Raw genomic sequence first — 20,612 nt, 5'->3', positions numbered from 1 at the left:
CATTGCTACCTGGTGCTGTTACAACAAGAGACATAAATGACAAATAAGTCTCATTCAGCTGTTAAACAGAAATATAATGTATATGCTCATGTGTTGCCAAACTGGGTTTTATGAAGTGTGACTCAAGTGAAGGTCACAGTTGTTTTCAAGTTGATTTTTTTTTTGTTTTAATAAGAATATAGTTTGCTTTGACTTGCTGACCTCTGCAGACAATCCCACCATAAATTATACAGCATCACTATATAGGTTCCAGTGACATAAAGAAGATATTCATGGTGCTAGTGTTTCAGCTGAAGTGTGAAACAGCATTCGCCTGTCTGTCCAGGAGATGAATATGGAAAATTCATTTTTACAGTTTCTGCCATGAGACTCTGCTGTGTTCAACAGTTTAAATATATTATTAGACAATTTTTTAAAGGTAAGGGAAGCTTTGTACAGTAGTGTAACCTGGGAATCAGTTCTGATTAGGGCAGATAGGAAATGGGTATCTTTGACGCTATTTTTAATGATAAATCTTTTAGATGTGTTGGAGGAGCTTCGTCACTGCCCTGACCACCAGAGGTGTAAAGGGAACATGATGATGTATATGTGTCTAGATAACTGGCCCCATCTCCTTTAAATTTTAAATTCCGTTTTATAAAAATGCATGATGATGGCTAGTTTGTTTATCTTGGGGACATGTTCCATTTTAATCTAAAACATATTTTAAAAGGACTGTTAATGATTAATAAGTCTAAAATAAGTCTGTTCTCTTTAAATCTGTGCTGTTTTCTTCTGCCGTTTTATGTTGTATGACAGAAGTGTGCCTGTTAATTGAGATAGGCAGTATTGTTGTAGCCATGTTGGTCCCAGGTCTGTCAGATGAGATGTAAGACAGAATGATACTATGCAGCCTGATGTAATATGAATGAATGCTGACATTTTAGAGTTGTATCCTGCCCTTTTTGATGCCCCATACACAGTATCTCAAAAACATGTTCATTTTGTTTCTGTTAAGGCATGCCAATAGTTTCCCTCTCAAATTTTGTGCCTGTTTTTGGAAACAAGCCAGGTGTCTAATGAATCTGAATCTGCATACATAAACTCTGATCCTTCTTTCACTGAAGTCAACAGGAGCTTTGTCACTGACTTCAATGGGAGTAGGATCACACTCATGGATACTACATTAGTCAACCACACTGCACTATTGTACCGGGAGGATAGAACCCAGGATCTTTGATGACAAAAACACAGGCTTCTGCTATTTTGATTTAAATGAGATCCCTTGGCTGTCAGTACTGTCAGGGCTTTTAATTTCAGTAGGCTGTGTACTAGAAAGGGCAATAGTACACATGAATGTTGGCCACAGAATTACTGCAATAGGCTCTCCTATCAATCTTATCTTATATAGAAAGTAGAAAGAAGGGGAGAATTTTTCCGAGAGGAACATGTTTCAGGTAAACTCTTCATATAATTTACTCAAAAAATGTCAATGCACCTGAAAATAACTTGCAAGTCCTTGGGCAATTTTGCACTGTGGAACTGGCACCGACCCAGCAGCCCATTGACACTGGCAGTGCCAATATGAATAGCATCCATTTGCTCTGGTTGTTCTGCTGTCCATTTTCCATCAGTCAAAGCAGTTTCTGCAGATGAGTCATTGGTGGAGGCTGTTAAAACATTTAGTGTAAAATGAACTCTATAGAACGTTGTTTGCAATATCCCCGCAAAAAGCAATCCTCATGTACCCATTTCAAATCTGCATTGACATACATTTCCCAGATCAGCTCTTCCAAAAAAAAAAAAAAGTACCTAATTGTATTGTTTGTGCTGCTCTTGGATAACACCATAAGCACGTCTTACCATAAGAATGTGTCCCATGGGAACATGAAGCAAGCTTCTGAAAACCTTAAACATTTATACATAGACAAGTCTGCATATGTTCAGATTGCCTATTTAATCAGCTATTCACAAAAAAAAGTCTTGGCGATTTCCATGTCCCATGGTGGTACTTCTAAAAATAAGTACATACTATAGGAAGAAATCTCTGGAAAGCAGATACACCACAATATCAGGTAAAGCTTTGCATTTTTAAGCATAAAACCATGTCGGTAATAGCTAATTACCTTCCTCTGTAGCATGGGGCACGGGTCACTTGCTGGAGGATTCTCTGCTCCTTGATGTCTTTAAACTATGATTTGAGGACTTCAATAGCACAGATATAGGTATGAGGTTTTTTGCAGGAGTGGTGGGTGAAATTCTGTGGCCTGCATTGTGCAGGAGGTCAGACTAGATGATCATAATGGTCCCTTCTGACCTAAATATCTATGAATAAAATATTTTCATATCTGTCCTGTACGTTAATACATTTTACAATTTCATCTGGCTTTCATAACATATTCTAATTCATCCTGCGTTCAGGTCGTTGTACCGACCTTTGTCTTTTTCTGTGTCCCCTGTAAATAATGTGCATGGTTTGAGTCCCCTTAATTAGCAGAGCAACTGTTCAAAAGGCACTGTCCTCATCAGGTTTAGCTCGCAACAAACTGAAATGCCGCTGAAGATGCTGCCGCAGCCTCCAACATTTCTTATTACCGTTTACAAATCTAAATAATTGTTTGAGAGATGCATAGTAAGGGAGAAAATGATGAAGACTGTATGTAGTGTGGCATAAAGGAAGAGAGAACAATGAAAATAAAAGTAGCCTGTGCCTTGCGTAGCTATTTACTTGACTGCAAAGTGGGCGTGAAGCTATGCCAGATGAGAAAGGTAACTTTTCCCACCCACTTTGCTGGGGGGCAAATATTGGCCAAAGATGCCGAACAATGATGAAGCAGGCTCATAGTTGTCTGTGCTGTTGTGTTTGCTATTTACACAACAAGTTGGGAGTTACCTGCGCTTTTCTGAGTAAGGATGCACATCAATTCCAGTTGTTGGCATTATGACTCATCCACTGAAAAGCACATTACCCACCATTCCATTTGATTGGCCAATAAAAGTCCATACATACTTTTAATACAGGGTAAATGTGTCTCAGACATTATATTTTAGAAGACATATACTAAAGTTATAACATTTTTTGTGGTTAAAATTATTGGTACCTTTAATTTCAATTCCTTTGAAGAGTGTTCCTGGCAGCTACACCTTGTATTGGTAAACCCTGGAGAATATGGGTGAATAGCCTCACTTCCACTGCAATAATAAGGCATCAACCTATACCATTAATTCGGTGTAGTTGTGGTCTATGGGTTTGACTTTAAAATTGTTTCATATTACATACATATAAAAGCTATCTATATTTTGATTGCATTCATCTTCACCATCCTTCAAATGTTCTTCCCTTTCTTAATCTGTAAACTCTTCAGGGGATGGACTATTTCTCCTTATGTGTTTGTATATTACAGTGCACAGTGACAATCAGATACTGATTAGGAACTGTTGTGAATGAATACGTAAATACAGCTGCTCTGAGGAATGTATCTGAATAATGCATATTTTGAAACTTCTGCTCAATATTATCAGACACTGCCCCCGATAATCAGGCCTAGGAGTTGGAACATGGGTTACAGCTAGACGTACGGTTGGGTCTCAGCCAAGGGTGGTCCTGGAATTGAGATCTGGGGACAGGCCAGGGTCAAAACTGAGAACAGAGTCCACAGACAAAACCGGGCTCTGACTCATAGCTAGAAGTCAGGTGCAGGCGAGAGTTCAAAACTGGGGGATCAGAGTTCAAAGACAAGCCAAGTCAGTACCAAAGTCAGAGTCCAGATACATGCCAAAGGTCAAATCTGGGTAGTCTCAGGGGGAGTGTGGGGGGAGGGGAGAGGGATCAGGAGGCAGAGGCAAGGCTGGAACGGGTCACTGATGAGGCTGGAGTGAGGCTAGTGCAAGGCACAGACAGGGCTCAGGCAAGGCAGGGGTTGGATGGGAGTCGCTGGTGTCTGGTGCACTGTGAGGCAGTGGGAGGGCTTTTGGCTGGGTAGCACTGTTGCTCAGACTGATCTGCAGCTCTCCTGGGGCTGTGGAAATATCTGATCCTGGCATCATCTAACTGAGAGTCCCCTCAGTGATAGGCCGCTGAGCAAGCAGCCCTAGTTTGGCTGTGAGGCAAACTGCTTCACAAATATGGAAAGCCAAGAAGTAGCTCAGTAGCAATAATATTCAGCTCCCACTATGTATTCATGTTGAAAATAGTAATCCTTACAACAGGCCTATATGGTATCTAAATACAATTCCCCCCATTTTACACAAAGAAACTGAGGTACTAAAGTTATTACAAAGGCCACAGAGGGCATCAGTTTCTGGGCAAGGAGTTGAACTCAGGAGTTCTAAAACCAGCTGTCTCCTTGAAAAGAAACTTGGCATTGAGGCCTCTATTGTGGCTGTATTACTTGCAGATTGCTGGGAGTTATGGGATGATGGGTTTATTGCCATCTACATTATGAGCAAAGATTATGGTTTGGGGTTTGTTATTGCAAACATTTTTGAGTACCCATCACTTTACTACACAAGCATAAATAACATAAATTAATTATGCATCAAAATTTCATCAAAAGTCATTCTTTCCTCCTTTTCTTCATTCAGATCCTCATTCTGACCTCAGTCCAGCAAAAGCATTTAAGTGCATGCTTAACTTTAAAAACTTGAGTAGTCTCATTGACTTCACTGGATCACTGAGACTAGCTTCACTGGGACATTAAGCAGGTGAGTAATGGGTTATAGTTAAGCATATGCTTAAGTTCTTTGCTAGGCCTACTTGGGATAAGGGGATATTACTGGGAAGCTTCAAAAACTCCATTAGGTGAGGGTCTGCATGAAGACTCCCTGTTGGTTAGTGAGGTGTTAGCTCAGTTTTTGATTTAATTAGAACATCCCAGCAACTGCTTGTTGTTGTTTTTCTTGTAATTCCATCATGTTCACTGCTATTTTACCTGTGTTGTTTGCTGCTGAGACTGTGTTGACAGTCAGAAGGCCCATGGTCATCTAGGGAACAAAAGCTCTTCAATTGACCATTGAAGGTCATCTCCACCACCAAAGAAGAGACACAGATTTGCCTGAACTCTTGTCAGTAGTGCCTCAAAACCCCCACATTCCTAATGATTGTATATAGCCAGTACAGTTTATAAATTGGAAGAGGTTCCTGATGCCTCTGCTCTGAAAACTGCATAACAACTGATGATGCATATAAATACCTGATTTATTGTAGTTACTTGGATAAAATATCAGCTTTTGACGCAAATACCAAAATTCTCCATTCCATATTTCATTGTGGCAATAAATGTAAGATTTTTAACCTCAAAAACATGATTTTTCCATCTATCTTTTATCCCATTCCAAAAAATAAAATACTGTTAAATACAGTTCTTAAGAATTAATGCCCCCAACTAGGCAATCAGCAGAGCATTTTGGAATCTAGTTGGCTATTTGCCCACTTTCTCAGACAGCGTATAAAGCCTGAATTAGTAGCTAATAAGAGAGGAAGGAGGGTGAGGTTAACCAGGGAAGTAAAGGGGTCACTATAATGCTGGAGTTGAAAAGCCATAGAACATTTCCTGGTCAAATCCAGGAATTCCAATGGCGTTCCAATGCTTAGATGCCTCCTAGGTACAAAAATATATATATATACACAAATGAGTAGGTAACAGAGGAGACGAGAATGAGAGAGGAATAGAAGGCAAGAATTAATTATGATCATGCAAATAGATTTTTCATGTTTTAAGTCTGATCTTTTAGTCAGATAATATGTTGTTTCAATGTACTTTAAAACCAAGCTACACGAGCTACAATATACTGTAGTTCTCAATCTCATAATTCAGATAGTGACAGTGATGATAATAAGCAACTTCTTCTAAGATCCTGATATGCAAACAGGGCTGTCACTGAAGTGGTCTCCCACCATGGAAAGTGGCAGCAAGAAGACCATGAAAGTCAGAGCAACCTTTTGGGCTGTAATCAGACTTTGGTACAGAAATGCTGTCATGGACATTGCAGGAGCCCTCACAAAGATTAAAAAATAGAAGTTAACAGAAATGATTCTCCTCTCACATATGCTTGGCAACAATGGAGTTACTTTTAAATTACAGTTGTGTAAGTAGGAGGAGAACTAGGTGTATTGTCTTAGTATTTTGCAAATGGTGAAATCATTTTATTAAAGGGCATCACTTCTATTTGACTTAGCTATGTTGCTGTTACTTTCTCCTGTTCCACATATTGGCTGCTAAGGAATTAGAACACTAGGGATTACTTTGTTTTACTTTATTAAAAAAAACACCGCACAAAAATTACTATCCACACGAACAGTCTCCCTTCAGTCAGATGGATAAACAACTGGTTTAGCACCCCTTAAAATTAACATGGTATCTGTCACTAACTAAAGATTTGGCATTATAGGTCCCCAAGCCCTCTACAAAGGGATTTTATGTTGGCCTCTTCCTCTTTCTTACACAACAGATAAGCAGGTTTGCAATTTATGTACCTCTCTTTTTAATATGTCCACCTTCTTTCTTCCTGGTGAATCTCAAGCAGGATCTGAATTGATGCAAAAGCATTATAAAAGAGAGAGTTCAAAGACTCTGCTTTGCTAGGTTGTCATTACTTTGAAGGGAGGAAGGATAATGCAATTTCACATAGACCAGATATTTTGAACAAGGCATGGGGCTGCTGTGTCAGAAGCAAGGATTGACGAGCCGTAGCCTTGAGAGAGAGATTATGGTGGTTTTATTTTTGCCCCTGCTAGCCAGTGGCACTTTATTGATGGTGTTAGAGTAAGGATTTTTAAAAGTATTGTAGAAACCTCTGTTTTTTAAAAAAATGTGTTCCTTCAGGGAAACACATTTTGCTACATTTTATTCCACATTAACTTGTGTGAATATTGATGTATTGTTCTTTTGGACTTCCCTGTGTAAAAAAAGGGAGCATGAAATAAGAAATATCTTTTTTTACCAATTGTAGTATCAACCCAATACAGCTGATGCACAATATGTGTTTCAGAACTGAGAACTTAATTTAAAAATAGAGTAAAAATCCCACACACTAGCAATTAAGTTTTTTGCCTTGGTGCACAGCAGACCTGGTTTCAGAGCCCTGGTCTACACTGGTGGGGGAAGGAGGGGGTGCAATCGATCTAAGTTACGCAACTTCAGCTACATGAATAACATCACTGAAGTCGACGTACTTAGATCGACTTACCGTGGTGTCTTCACTGCTGCTGCCGCTCCCCCCGTCGATTCTGCCTGCGCCTCTCATGGAGCTGGAGAACAGGAGTTGACGGGAGAGTGCTCGGGGGTCGATTTATTGCGTTTAGATTAGATGTGATAAATCGATCCCCGCTGGATCGATCGCTGCCTGCCAATCCAGCGGGTAGTGCAGACATACCCAGAGTTACTTGTAGTATAGTAATATTAATCTCTAACCTTTTGAAAGGTTGTTATTTGAATTGGGTCTTAGGTACAGGCTCATATATACATAATAACCTTGAAAAAGGCAGCAATCTGAGCCTTATATCACTAATTCAAGACTCTAAATTCAGTAGTGTTTGTGATTAACCACCATAATCAATGAAAACATGTCCTGATGCTAAAAATTAGGTTTCTAGATTTAAAATATTTTATCGATCGAGTCCATCTTTAGTAGTCTTGTTGGCACCTGGATTAGTGTTCAAAATGATCATTATATTCTCTGTATGCACTTACCAGTCATTTGTCTATTGTTTTTTTTATTTAAAATAGTGGTGGATCTGGAGAAAAGTTACAGAACCTGAACATACCTGAACTTTGAGGGAGTTTGGAGCTGGAGTTTTGGATCCAAACTTCACAGCTCAGGCTATTCTCTATTTTAGATATTTGCTACTTACTGTCTCCATGCTACAGAAGATCTAAGAATTAGATATAAAAGCTTTCCTCCCCTCACCTTTTGCCACTGCATTGTGAGAATTCAATTGTATCCTGATAATACATCCCACTACAAATATGTTGGAATTAGTTCAAATGAAAATATTAGTTGTTTGAGTCATTAGCATTTTTCATTGGTCTGATACATGACAAATATAATTTTCATTAATTTTGGTTGAAATTAGAGAATTTTAGGCTCAGATCTTGCAGTGATGTAATTAATGCATAAATCTACACATATGAGGGTCCCATTGATTTCAGTGGGACTGCTTGAGGGTTTCAAGTTATGCATGTGCTTGTATCTGCAGTATATGAACTTTAGGGCTTGCTTACTGGCACTGAAAAGGGATGGGGTGATGACAATTAAGAGCCTAGCATGGGAGAGATAAGTAATGTGTAAACTTTCCACACGGCAGTGCCAAAGCAACTTGGTGTTGACTTGAAACATTATAGTGGTTTAAAAAACAAATACCCCCACACACACACCAAACTTAGATTAATTGATTCATAGATATTTAGGTCAGAAGGGACCATTATGATCATCTAGTCTGACCTCCTGCACAACGCAGGCCACAGAATTTCACCCACCACTCCTGCGGAAAACCTCACATCTGTGCTATTGAAGTCCTCAAATCGTAGTTTAAAGACTTCAAGGAGCAGTCTCAACTTCTCAGCTAATGTCCAGATCCACTAAAGTCACTTAGTCACCCATACTTGAGGTGCTTAACTCCCAGTTTTAGGAACCACCATGAACTGGGGAAGGTAGGCATCTGTTCTGCTATCTCACCCATAGGGTCTCATTCAGTAGGTGTTCTCCAAGACCAAACTAGGTCCCATTCAAAATCTGGGGCGGTAGTGATGGCGCCCACCTTATAACTTTTAACACAGTGTAGAGTGACCAGACATACCAATATTTTTGGAGTCATCCCCATATTAGGGACTTTGTCTTATATAGGCAACTATTTCTCCCCCAACCCCCAATTTTTCACACTTGCTATCTGGTCAACCTAGCCCAAGATTCAATTCCTCCCTCTGCCTGATGAGGAGGAGGGATTTGAACAGGCATCTTTCACGTGAGTGCTCTAAACACAGAGCTGTATTCTGATGTGAGGTCACTCAGTCTGTCCTACTGAAACTGTTCCAGTGCATGCAAATAATCAAATAGTCATTGGGCCAGAGTGAGAGTATGATTCTGTAGCATGGTGGTTAGGGCACCTACGTGGGAAATGGGAGACCTGCTGTCCAGTCTCTCTCATCCAGTGACTTTAGCATCACAAAAAATAGACTACAGAGAAGGAAGACATCCCTTAAAACTTTTAGGCCAGAGTATTCACCCAGGACATAGGAAACCACTGGATCAGTCGTCCCCCACACCCCCACCCCGAGAAGGAATTTGAACAGGAATCTGCCACATTTCAGGTCAATGCTCTCACCACTGGGCTATAGGATATTCTGTTGTAAGTCTCCATTAATTGATCTTTTTGAAGTTGTTCCACTTTAATATTTAATTATTCAATTTAATTAATTGGGCCAGAAAGCAAGTGAGAATCACTCTATAGTTAAATGATAATAGCACCCACCTGAGGGGTGGGAGACCCTTCTCCTCATCAGGCAGAGGTGGGACCTTGAACTAAGGGGGGTGGGGTCTGTCCATTGCAGAAGAGTACCCTACCCTCTGTGCTAGAGGTTATAAGGGAGCCACTCCCCTTTTTCATAGATTTATTTTTATAGTTTCTTGTTCAGAATATATACACTATGTAAAAATCCACTTTCATGGCTCTTTCCACAAACATTTTTAAAATTGTTACTTAAAATATCTAAAAAGAGGACTACAGTGGGTAAGATAGTGGTTGGTAATAAAAACAGCACAGTTATGAAAGTTATTTTCTTTTGCAAGTTATAAGGATATACTGTGAAATTATAGATCCTATGGAGACATAACTACTGGCAAATGTAGTGATTTTTTTTCCTTTTTATGCTTATCACGTTGTATTTTACAGTGAAAGAAACTGAGGCACAGGGAAGCTAGGATTCCATTTGGGGTGCCTCAATTTTGGGATGCCTCAGGTGAGTCTATCTTACTCAAAGTTATTTAGAGCAGCAAAGGGAGCTGGACTTCTGACCCCTCACAATCAGTCTCTCCATAAGCACCCTTTCCAAGGGAAAGACCCACATCTGTCCTTCTCTCCAAGGTAGAATCCTGAAATTCACTCCTATTTCACCAACTGGGAATCTTTAGCAGGTCCAGCTGGGTTTTGCCATCTGCTATAGAACAGTGTGAAAATGCAGAGACAGAACAGCTTATTCAAAACAAAGTGTTATTTATTAATCTATAGGAAAACAACAGAGAGGGAAAGGATGAAATAACAAAAGACATATACACATACCTAAACCTTAGCCATTTCTTGACAGTTTAGGTAGACCTCTATTATCCCAGGCATCCCCATATTGGTTATGGGTGAGGTAACTTCTGCCTTTCAGTCTGACTCCCATTCAGTGACTCCCTGTTTCCTAAGAAGATCATCTTTTAATCACCTTTAAGCTTTTTTTTTTAAAACACTTCCTGCCTGAAGACCTCTGAGGATACAAGCTGGGATTCTTCTTCCCCATCCCACCCAACTTCTGATTACATATTAGTGGAGGTAAATTTCCGAAGAATTAACACCTATGTTGTCTGAATCACAGCAATTGGGACTTTCTACAGCCAGTGCCTTTGATTCCTGCTGACCAAAAGCTAATTAAGGCTGATTTAACTCTTAGCTACCCATTAGCCAGCAACACAGTAACCAACAAAATCACAGCTATATCTAGCACTCATAAAATTAATACAGATATCTCCTGGTATCTTGTTATCTGGTCTCCTGAACCTACATCTTATGCCATAAGCAGAAGAGTATCTTTCTCCCCAAAAGCTCTAAATTATTTAAATATTAAAAAAATACACTAAGAGATGGTGATGATATGATGTCAATTGGGGTACTCATATGACCAAAGTCAAGTATGTGTCTCTCTGCATGTTAGGGCCCTTAGTCTGTAAAGTGCTTTTGGGTGTGATAAATGATATGAACATCCAACATTAAACAATCTGCATTTATGGTGACTCATTTCTCCTTACTGATGTGAATGATAAATACCTACACTGGGAAAAAACAAGTCAATTTCCCCATGTGCCTTTTTCATGCAAATATCTTTGGAAATCAAAATTGTCCATTCAAGAGCAGCAACAAAATATTTGTGAATATCAATAGTAAATATAGTACAAAATACATTAAAATAAAAAAATAATAAAATCCAAGCTGACTGAAGGGTTTCTTGTTACAAACAAAAACTGAGCAAACTGCTGCTTGCTCACAAATACAGGCTGAACTTTGAACTGAGGATGATTTCAGGTATGTCTGAGGCTCAAGCTGAATGTTTTCCCCACATATTGGGACATTATTTCCCTCCATCTCCTGTTAGTCATCACTTATTTTGCTCTGTTTGAAATTCTGGTTTGTACTGGTTGTTTGTGTAGTTTGACTGAAGGTGTGAGTTTAATTGTTTATATTTTTAAAAGCAATAAAAAAAACCCCCTCAGAATAGCTGCAGAGTTGGAGAGTGAACTTTCTTTACATGGTAACTCGAATGGAAATAATTCAGTAGGAGTTTAAATTTACTTATGCCAGTAGGTTTAAAATGCTTGTGAAGATGGGACAATTTAAATGAGTAAGACTTTAAATGTCTCAATACTTTTTAATTCCTTCTTTGCCTGAAGAAAGTACTGTAAAGAATTCTGACTCATTCCAGGTTTACTGTAAGGCAACTTTGACAGTTACCTATATCCAATCTGAAATTGAGTAGCACCTTACTCCACAAGCTGGGTCATTAATTTTGATAGGCCTATATATGAATTAAGATACTCTTCAATAAGCTTATGGATATCAAAATCTAGCCAGAAGTGTTTGGCTGGTAGTGTGAAATGTATCTCTTTTTATTTTATATTTTATTATTCTGAAAAATGTATTATTGAGCAACTTAGTCAACTTATATTTAGATCTATTTCTTTTAATGTTGTGCTTGTCCCCCCCACCCCCCCCCCCGGGGGTTTTGAAGACTGGTATGGAGGGTTTTTTTTTATGGACTTTTGACCTTGTTTGGGACAGAATTTTTTAGTGCTTGCTTTTGGTATTTTTATTTAAATTTGCCTTTGGTTTTAAAAGTCTATTCTTGACTTAATTTTGTTCTGATATTTATGATTGAGTATAATTTTGTGGTGTTATGCTATATGGGAAATACAGAAAATAACTGTAATGGCATAATTAATCACTAATTATTTCCTAAAAGGTGTATTCCAACACTTTAACAGTGACCATTGAAAGTGACAATGAGCAACATAAATAGTAGAAGTGGAAAATTACAAAGTAAGGCCCTGATCCTGAAAACACATCCACATGATTTACTTGCCTTTACTATGTCTACTTGTGTAAAGTTCAGCAGGAGTGGGGCCTAAATTTATTCTGAAGCCTAAAATAAAGCACTACATGTATGTCGTGAAACATGCACGGTGATTATAAATACAAAGATAGAACAATATGCACATTCTCACGTGTACTGTATATACAGGTACACATATAGGGCCATCACTCAAATTTGTGTCTTTATAGGCACAAGGAGCAAACAAATTGCATCCCCATTCCCTAGATGCTTAGCTTCCACTTCTTTTCCTGAATCAAGGGTCTTTCACAAAGACGACTGTGCAAGTCTGGGCTGATGTAGCTCAAGGGCCTCCATTGATCACAGCCATTATTGTATATTGACATGTCTCCGTACAATCTGTACATAAATGTCATATTAGTGCCAATAACACATTTCATATCCATACAAGCTACTGCACACCTTTTAATAATAGTACAATAGAATTTAATGATGGATCTATTAGATCACAATTGCATTCCCCTGACGATGACTAGATTTTCTTCTGGTGATGTGCCTTGTACAGAGTTAGTTGACACACAAGCTGGAGCATCTGCCAATTATGTTAGTAGATCTTATTTTTAGGGTATTTTTCCTTTTAGTCAGCCTACATGCTCCTTTGCTTAATTTCATCTGACTACTACTCTTTAAATCCTTTTATCTTTAATATTTACATTTCAGTCTGTTCAGGATTTTTAATTGTTCTAGTTGCTCTTCTCTGAATTGCCTCCAATTTATCAACATTTTACTGGTATTGAAGTGTCCAGAACATAATAGAGCATTGTAAATTAGTCTCACCAGTGCTCTATGCTTGTTTTATGATGCAGCCAAAAACAGTGTTATTTTATACTGTATTTCATTTCCAGCTCATATCTAATTTGCTGTTAACTATCTCCCATAAGTCTTTTCATTTACTGTTTGGGAGAGGTGTAGAATGTGACAGCTCTGAATGTTTGACTTATATTTATTGACAAAACAATTACAACCTGGGCAGTGCCTGTGTTCTTTGCCCAGTGCTGCTCTGCTAATATGCTCCATCTCTGACCTGGGTGGGGACTAGTTCCAGGCTTGAAATAAGAGGTCAGTTTCCTGGACCAACAGTTCTTGAACTGGGCTTGCAGAACACTTCTGGTGGTCCATAGAACAGCTTCTCTAAATATCTCTCAATCTTTAGGCATTGATGTTGTTGATAGTTATAGCCAAGGATTATGATTTCCACAGGGTTTTTTTTTTTTAACAACAAATTAAAAAAAAAAGTATAATAAAAGCAAATGAATGCAAGCACCTCTTGGCACTGGCCCCTTTATGGTTCTCTTCACATGGCCTCTTCCATAGCCTCTATGATTCTCTAGGCATGACCCCTTTATGGTTCTCTTTTTCAGGTGCTTCTTTGATACAGATTGAATAGTGATCATATTTATGGACAATATCAAAATTGGAAGGGTAATAAACACACAGAAAAACAAAATCGAACTGGTGGAAGAAGAGGTTGTAGACAATGAGGAGAGATAAGGCTGAGTCTCACACTAAGGGCAGGAAATAAAAAGAAAATTCTTGGGGAAGTAACAACGCAGCCTCACTCATCACACTAAAGAATGTTTATTTTCACCTTAATCCTGTTTTAATAGTTTCTGAGGCTTGATCCTGAACATCATAGATTTGGTGTGTTACTCATTTTAAGCACATGGTGTAAAAACTGATAAGGAAGAGAGGGATTGCAGGGTAACTTGAGTCTACATTAATGAGACCTCAGATGTTCAGCCTTGAAATTACTCTGCAAGAGTAAGACTAAAAAGGGGGAAGATTTAGCATGAAAATAAAGTCCTTAGCTGCGGATGAAATTAGAATCAAGTTTCCTTATATATACGCACTCTCGACCTACATTCTGCCCCCTTTCTACCTTGCACTCTTGGATTGTGTTTTGTCATTGATTTGCTCATATTGATAGCCTTTTAAAGTTCCTTTGTTCTTTCTCCCACTTTTTCAGTATCTGCAAAATTAATTAACATAGTAGGTCAGATTCTTCTCTATGCCAGTTACAGAGCTGTAATTTTAAGGGGCAGCTGTGGCCCACATGGTCTTAGGTCAGTTGCCAAGTTGCTTTTAGTAGCTCTGCTTCACCATATTCCCTTGGTCCTCTGGTATCCCCTCGGGGCTCAGATGGAGTGGGGAGGCTCTCACAGAACCTGGCTGTACTGGCTTTCTGTGAGGAGGGAGTTCCTGTATACCAAAGGAATTCCCTGATGGCATTCCTTCTCCCATGGTTGTTGGTGAAGGAATGCAATGGATTGCCAAAGGTTCTATGAGAACATTTGAAAATTCAATTAAACAGTGTATAACTGAAACATGCTGTGTTTCATAATTTAATGCATTCACTGTTCACAAATGTATACTAATGTCTGTATTGGCTTCATATGAAACAATTAGTAGACATATTAGAAAAGCTTTTCCTTTTAATGACCTATTGAATCCCCAGAGCTTTAATATCTAATCATTAGAGTTATTGCTAGATTTAAAATTTAGTAGAAAATGGTTACTTCTTAGTTCCTGCAAATCCTTTTTATTAAATCCTTTTATTAAGATTTAGAAACCTCCCACAAGCATTTGACAGCATTTTTAGAAAAGATTTATACTCCAAGACCTACTAGTGTGAAGTTAAAAATAAAACTAGTCTAAAATAATTTTCTGTTTTAGGTGTAACAATAAATGCTGGGATTATACTTGTTTTTACAGTGCTTGAGCTACACATAAGAATCCAAACATTGTAGTACACAACATGTCCTCAAACTTCTCCCTGTACTAATATTTCATTAATCATAACACAATTTAATTCTAAGCTTCACAGTAATTATGAGCTTCAGTAGCTCTATGGTATGTAGGATTAATGAAACCAGCTACACTGTTAGCAGAAGTGTTCATAGTGAGACAAGAGTATTTGCTGAGGACTTCTTATGAATGAATTGCTGTACCCTCATAAAGTTCTGCAGGAGGCATAAAACTAGAAGTAAGGGCATGATAAGCAGAACCTTCATATATTAATTTTTGAAAGCTGAGAAAATTAACCCTTTCTTTGCTGATTGCATACATTACAGAATATGTACTATATAATGATTTACCGTGATTGCAGGACTCTTAGTGTTCAGTGCAAGTAATTCAGAAACGTGCCTATATTTTAGCTTTCAGTATTAAAATGTGTTTCAGAGTAACACAAACTCTGTTAAGTTTATAGCTTTAAAAAACACTATAAAAACAATGTAGCTTATTGTTCAAACTTTGGTACCTACATTAGGTGACTAAACTTTGCATTTGGGTGCTCAATTTGATACTTAATAACTGCATTAATGACTGACTGCAAGGTTATGGGTGCCTCAGAATGCCCAATGATGGCATTTGAAAAGTGACCCCAGGGAGAAGATTGTTGTGTGGACATATAAAGGATTAATTATCAAACAATTAAGTTCAGGTATAGGTATTGGTTAAAAACAAATGGCATAAAAAGCAGCAGAAAAGTATGACAAAAATGACATAATTTCATTTCTTCTTTTCCAGGTCAGAATTGTGGAGGTTTAGTACAGGGACCAAATGGTACAATAGAAAGTCCCGGATTTCCTCATGGTTATCCAAATTATGCCAACTGCACATGGATCATTATCACAGGAGAACGTAACCGGATACAACTGTCATTTCACACTTTTGCCCTTGAGGAAGATTTTGATATATTGTCAATTTATGATGGACAGCCACAACAAGGCAATTTAAAAGTGAGGTAAAGTACATTCTTTTTTATGTGTTGTATATAATGAATCCATATTCCGACATCATATTTACAGCTACACTCCGTTGATGTTTCAGTGTTTTGGATGAAGTGTGTTGTGAGGACCTGCTTTCTTATGCCTTCCCGTTATTGTTCCTAACGCATCCCACTTGGGGGAAAAATAAGTCGTACTAGCTAAAGAAGCTAATTGAAGTTTCAGATCTGTATGATGACAATTTGGGTGAAAACCACAATAGTTGCAGGATTTTGCCAGACTATAAATTTCCCTCCAGATGTGTAGGATTCAGCACTTAAAAACTAACTTTGTTACAATTGCTGTTTGTAGTGCTCTTTCCATATTCTGTTCAGATACATGGTTTCTCAAGAGCTAAAAACAATTTCAAGTCAATGTCTGTTGTTTGTTGGTTTGTTTTTATTTCTTGTACCTCAGAGCTACATTATATTGATAAAAAAATGAATATGAAAGATATGAGTGCAATACCATTAACAGTTTTGACAAAGAGAATGTTCAGATTGTCTGATTGTTGATTCAATCCAAAAAAGTTTAGAGCAGGAGAGATGGTGAAGGTATTGCACTGCTTGCAATCCTTGTGTGCCACATATGGGATATGCATTTTTCAATATACCTAGTTTTTATTTTTAGTATTTGTTTTGCCTTATATCAAAGGAATAACGTTTCTTTTTCTGTCAAATACTTTTAGTACTAATAAGCTAAAATGTGGGGGGGGGGGTTTCACCAAGGTGCATGTATCTGTTAGAAGAAACTTCTTCAGAGACCAGTGTGGCTGCACAGGAGTAAGAGGCATAAACTCTTCAGGTGCAATCCTGGCCTCATTGAAGTCAGTAGGAGTCTTGTCAGGATTTTGGCCCTGAATTTTAACAAGGGCTCAGATATTTGACTCTTCCTCTGACCTTGAGAAAGTCATTTGACCTTTCTCTGCCTGCATTTACCTACTTATAAAATAGAGAGGATACTAGTAAATGCATTTGGGATGATGTAATGATTAATGTCTGCAAAAGTGTTTTGAAGGTGAAAGCAAGATTTGAGCAACAGATCTCTGTTGGCATGTTCCATGTGTTGTAACTTTAATTTATATTTGCCTTTGCTGAACTGAAGACATGCATGGGTGCCCTTCATGTTTGTTACAAATAACAATTACATATTTCATGGAAAATTGCTTAGTAGATATTAGCAAATTATAGTGTTATTTTTCACTGATAGGGTGTAACAGAGAATTGGAACCCTTCATAGAGAATATAGCTATTGATGTCTTTGCATACATTTCCAGATGTATATCAGTGTATTTTCCTTTTGGATAATTAAGCTACATTAATCATCATGCAGTCATTCCTCAGTTACAGATATGAACACATATAACCCTCTCAAATGATTTTAATGGAATCCGATTTTCACATAATTTTCTTTATTAAATCCATTTGATACCCAAATTTTGGTTGTTGTAGCAAAACTACATTGGACTGAAGCAACACACTCAGCAAGCTTAACATGTTGTCTAATCGCTTAAAGCAGCGGCTCTCAATGTTTCCAGACTACTGTACCCCTTTCAGGAGTCTGCTTTGTCTTGTGTACCCCAAAGTTTCACTTCACTTAAAAACTACTTGCTTACAAAATCAGATATAAAAATACAAAAGTGTCATGGCACACTATTACTAAGAAACTGCTTAATTTCTCATTTTTACCATACAATTATAAAATAAATTGATTGGAATATAAATACTGTACTGACATTTCAGTGTATAATATATAGAACAATATAAATAAGTCATTGATGAGATTTTTCTTTCTACTAACTTCACTAGTGTTTTTATGTAGCCTGTTGTAAAACTAAGCAAATATCTAGATGAGTTGATGTACCCCTTGGAAGACCTCTGCCCCAGGGTGCACGTACCCCTGGTTAAGAACCACTGACCTAAAGGATAATTTTGTAAACTGATAGCAAAGCACAATACTGCTGATAAATACTGAGTTTTTAATAGTGACCAACTGTTGAAAAATGTTTTGGGATAATGTAGTGATGTACCAAGTTGATGTAAGCTATGGAAAAAGCAGAGAGAATAAGTAGCTGTAAAGTTTATATCTGTGCATGTGCTTCTTACAATATCACATTTCTTAAAAAAAATATTTAAAAGTTATGGGGAGAAATTTTGATCTGACCTCAGATACCCATATGTGATATATATGATTTATATGTAGACATTGGTTATTATAAGCCTATGTCTACACTATGAGTTAGAAATGTCATTTCCCCTGCTTGCATACACATACCCACATTAATGAGTGGTTCAGAATACTACCTGTGACAGCAGTGTCTTCTGTCCTCATTGTAGAATCGTGTAATCTAAGTATAAAAAGTCAGATTAATAATATCATGTTATAATCAAATCACATGTGTCAGTTCTATATTATTGAAAAAACTCCTTCTAGCAAAGCATCAGTATTTCATTATCAATCTATGATGAACTCTTCAAAACACAACCAAATTCTAATTAATCTAGGGGAAATACTATAAAATGTATTGTTACTTCTTTGAATTTTATATTTTTGAAGAGTTGTTCATTTCTGATATGCAAACAAGTTCATTTCTTATATGAAAACTAACAGCATTTAAGGCAGTACTGGAATTCAAATGTATGATACTCTTGTGGAGGATTGATATGAGTCAGTGGTGCATTGAGCCAACAAGAAAGTTATTACTTATAACTCACTTTCTATTGATTCTGTTGATTTGTTGCTACACTAAAAAGAGTTGTACTTGGTAGCTCAAGTATCATAATTTAGTAGCTGGAAATTTTTTGTAGTCTATTTCTTTGCACTATAGCTATAACATCCTATGTAGCATAGGCACAGACTCCGTCGGTGCTTCGGGGCTGGAGCACCAACAGCGAAAAAATGGTGGGTGCTGAGCACCCCCTCTCCCCCAGCACCTCCTGCCTCTGTCGGGTTCCACCAATCAGCGCCTCCCCCTCCATCCAGGCACCTCCTCCCCACCACAATCAGCTGTTTCGTGACATGCAGGAGGCTGGGGGAAGAGGGAGGAGTGAGGACATGATGCGCTCAGGGGAGAGGGCAGAACAGGGCTGGAAGAGGTGGGGCAGGGTGGAGTGGAGGTGATGCCTGGGTGGGGCCTTGAGGAAAGGGATGGAGTGGGGATGGGCCGTAGGGCAGAGCTGGGAGTTGATCACCCTCCAGCACAATGGAACATCAGCGCCTGTGGTATGTAGTAGTAGAAAGTAGCTTTTTTAAAGAAATAAAGAGAAAAGTATCCAAAGAGACATAGAGAGTGGGATAAGTTCCAGCTACCAAGAAGGGCCAAGGCACCAACAGATGTGAACCGACAATACTAACCTACAAACTAGTGCACCACTGACAGATACATTATCTTCTATGAACAAGGGAATTTAAAACAGACATTTAAGCAATTTTTTACAGTTCAGTTGTCATTTTAAGACCTATTATAATATTTACTTATCTTGTGCAACTGAAAAATGTGAAATGTCAGTTGCTCTAAGTATAAGCTTGGGTTACACCATAACGTCTTTGATTCATATTTGCAAAATCACTGAGGTCAAGTTTTACAAAGAGAAACAAAAAGAGAGACAGGGCAAATGGAACTGCCTGAATGGAAGCCTTTATTAGTGTGTCAGAGTTTCTGTCTGTGGAACCTTATAACTTACAAATTATGTTAGTGTAGTGAACTGTGGCCATACCATATAATTCTGTTATAATGTCATTAGTGTGTGTGCAATTCACACCATTTCAAAGTCAACATTTTTCCAAAAATGACCACAGGATGGTCTAAGATAAACACAGTTGTTATGCTGCCATATTTCAGTTATCAGAGTGTGGTAACTGTTAATAAATGTGGCTGTTACCTGCGGTTTTCTGAACCTGAAAGTACAGTAACTTCTATTCTCCCTTCTTCAAGCAGTTTTTGAAATAAATTGATGGGGACACAACTCCTCCATCTGATAAATGATTGGCATACATGTCAGTGTTTTCACTCCCCCCCCCCCCAAATCCTTTTTATTACATCTACAGATCACCTCTAAAATAGTAATAATCTAAAGAAACCCAGATATAGTTGCCCAAAGTCTGAGATGACGTTGAGTGGTCAGCAGCAGTTTCTAGTGGGCAGCCTTCCACTTAGCTTCTGGCAAGTGGGATGTCAGCCTCTGAGCTCATAGAAAACTTATCCAAACATCTCCAATTTACACACTTATTTTTTTATAGGTTGCTCAAAACAAAGCACATAACTTTCAAACTAACAACTTTTCTAACATCAACAAGCAGCTCCTAGTCATGAGATCAGCAAAAAACTCATAATCGGGAACACCCAGATCCAAGGTCAGATATCCACACTTCTGCCCATTCTCATGGTTCTTCCAATTTTACTTTCTATCCTTATCTGCAAAATGGCAGCTGCAGCTATTTCATATGCTTATGCAAAGCTCAAGTTATTCCTGACTACATGGCGTTCTTGCTTCCAGTTAATGGT

The 20,612-nt window shown here is 38.1% G+C and overlaps 1 protein-coding gene across 4 annotated transcripts in view; it reads left to right on the top strand.

Annotated features, from left to right (window-relative positions):
• CSMD1 (CUB and Sushi multiple domains 1) overlaps positions 1 to 20,612 on the top strand; it is a 2,000,616-nt gene that overhangs the window by 298,633 nt on the left and 1,681,371 nt on the right. For all 4 annotated transcript variants that reach the window (XM_073336216.1, XM_073336215.1, XM_073336217.1 and 1 more), the window contains exon 2: positions 15,870 to 16,086. In XM_073336216.1, the coding sequence (XP_073192317.1) occupies positions 15,870 to 16,086 (217 nt within the window). The remainder of the gene's footprint in view (positions 1 to 15,869; positions 16,087 to 20,612) is intronic.

This window comes from Lepidochelys kempii, chromosome 3 (assembly GCF_965140265.1).
Source record: "Lepidochelys kempii isolate rLepKem1 chromosome 3, rLepKem1.hap2, whole genome shotgun sequence".
In the NCBI taxonomy this organism is placed as follows: Eukaryota; Metazoa; Chordata; order Testudines; family Cheloniidae; genus Lepidochelys; species Lepidochelys kempii.
Note: the sequence above shows the minus strand (reverse complement) of the source record. Positions and strands in the feature narration are given on the sequence as shown.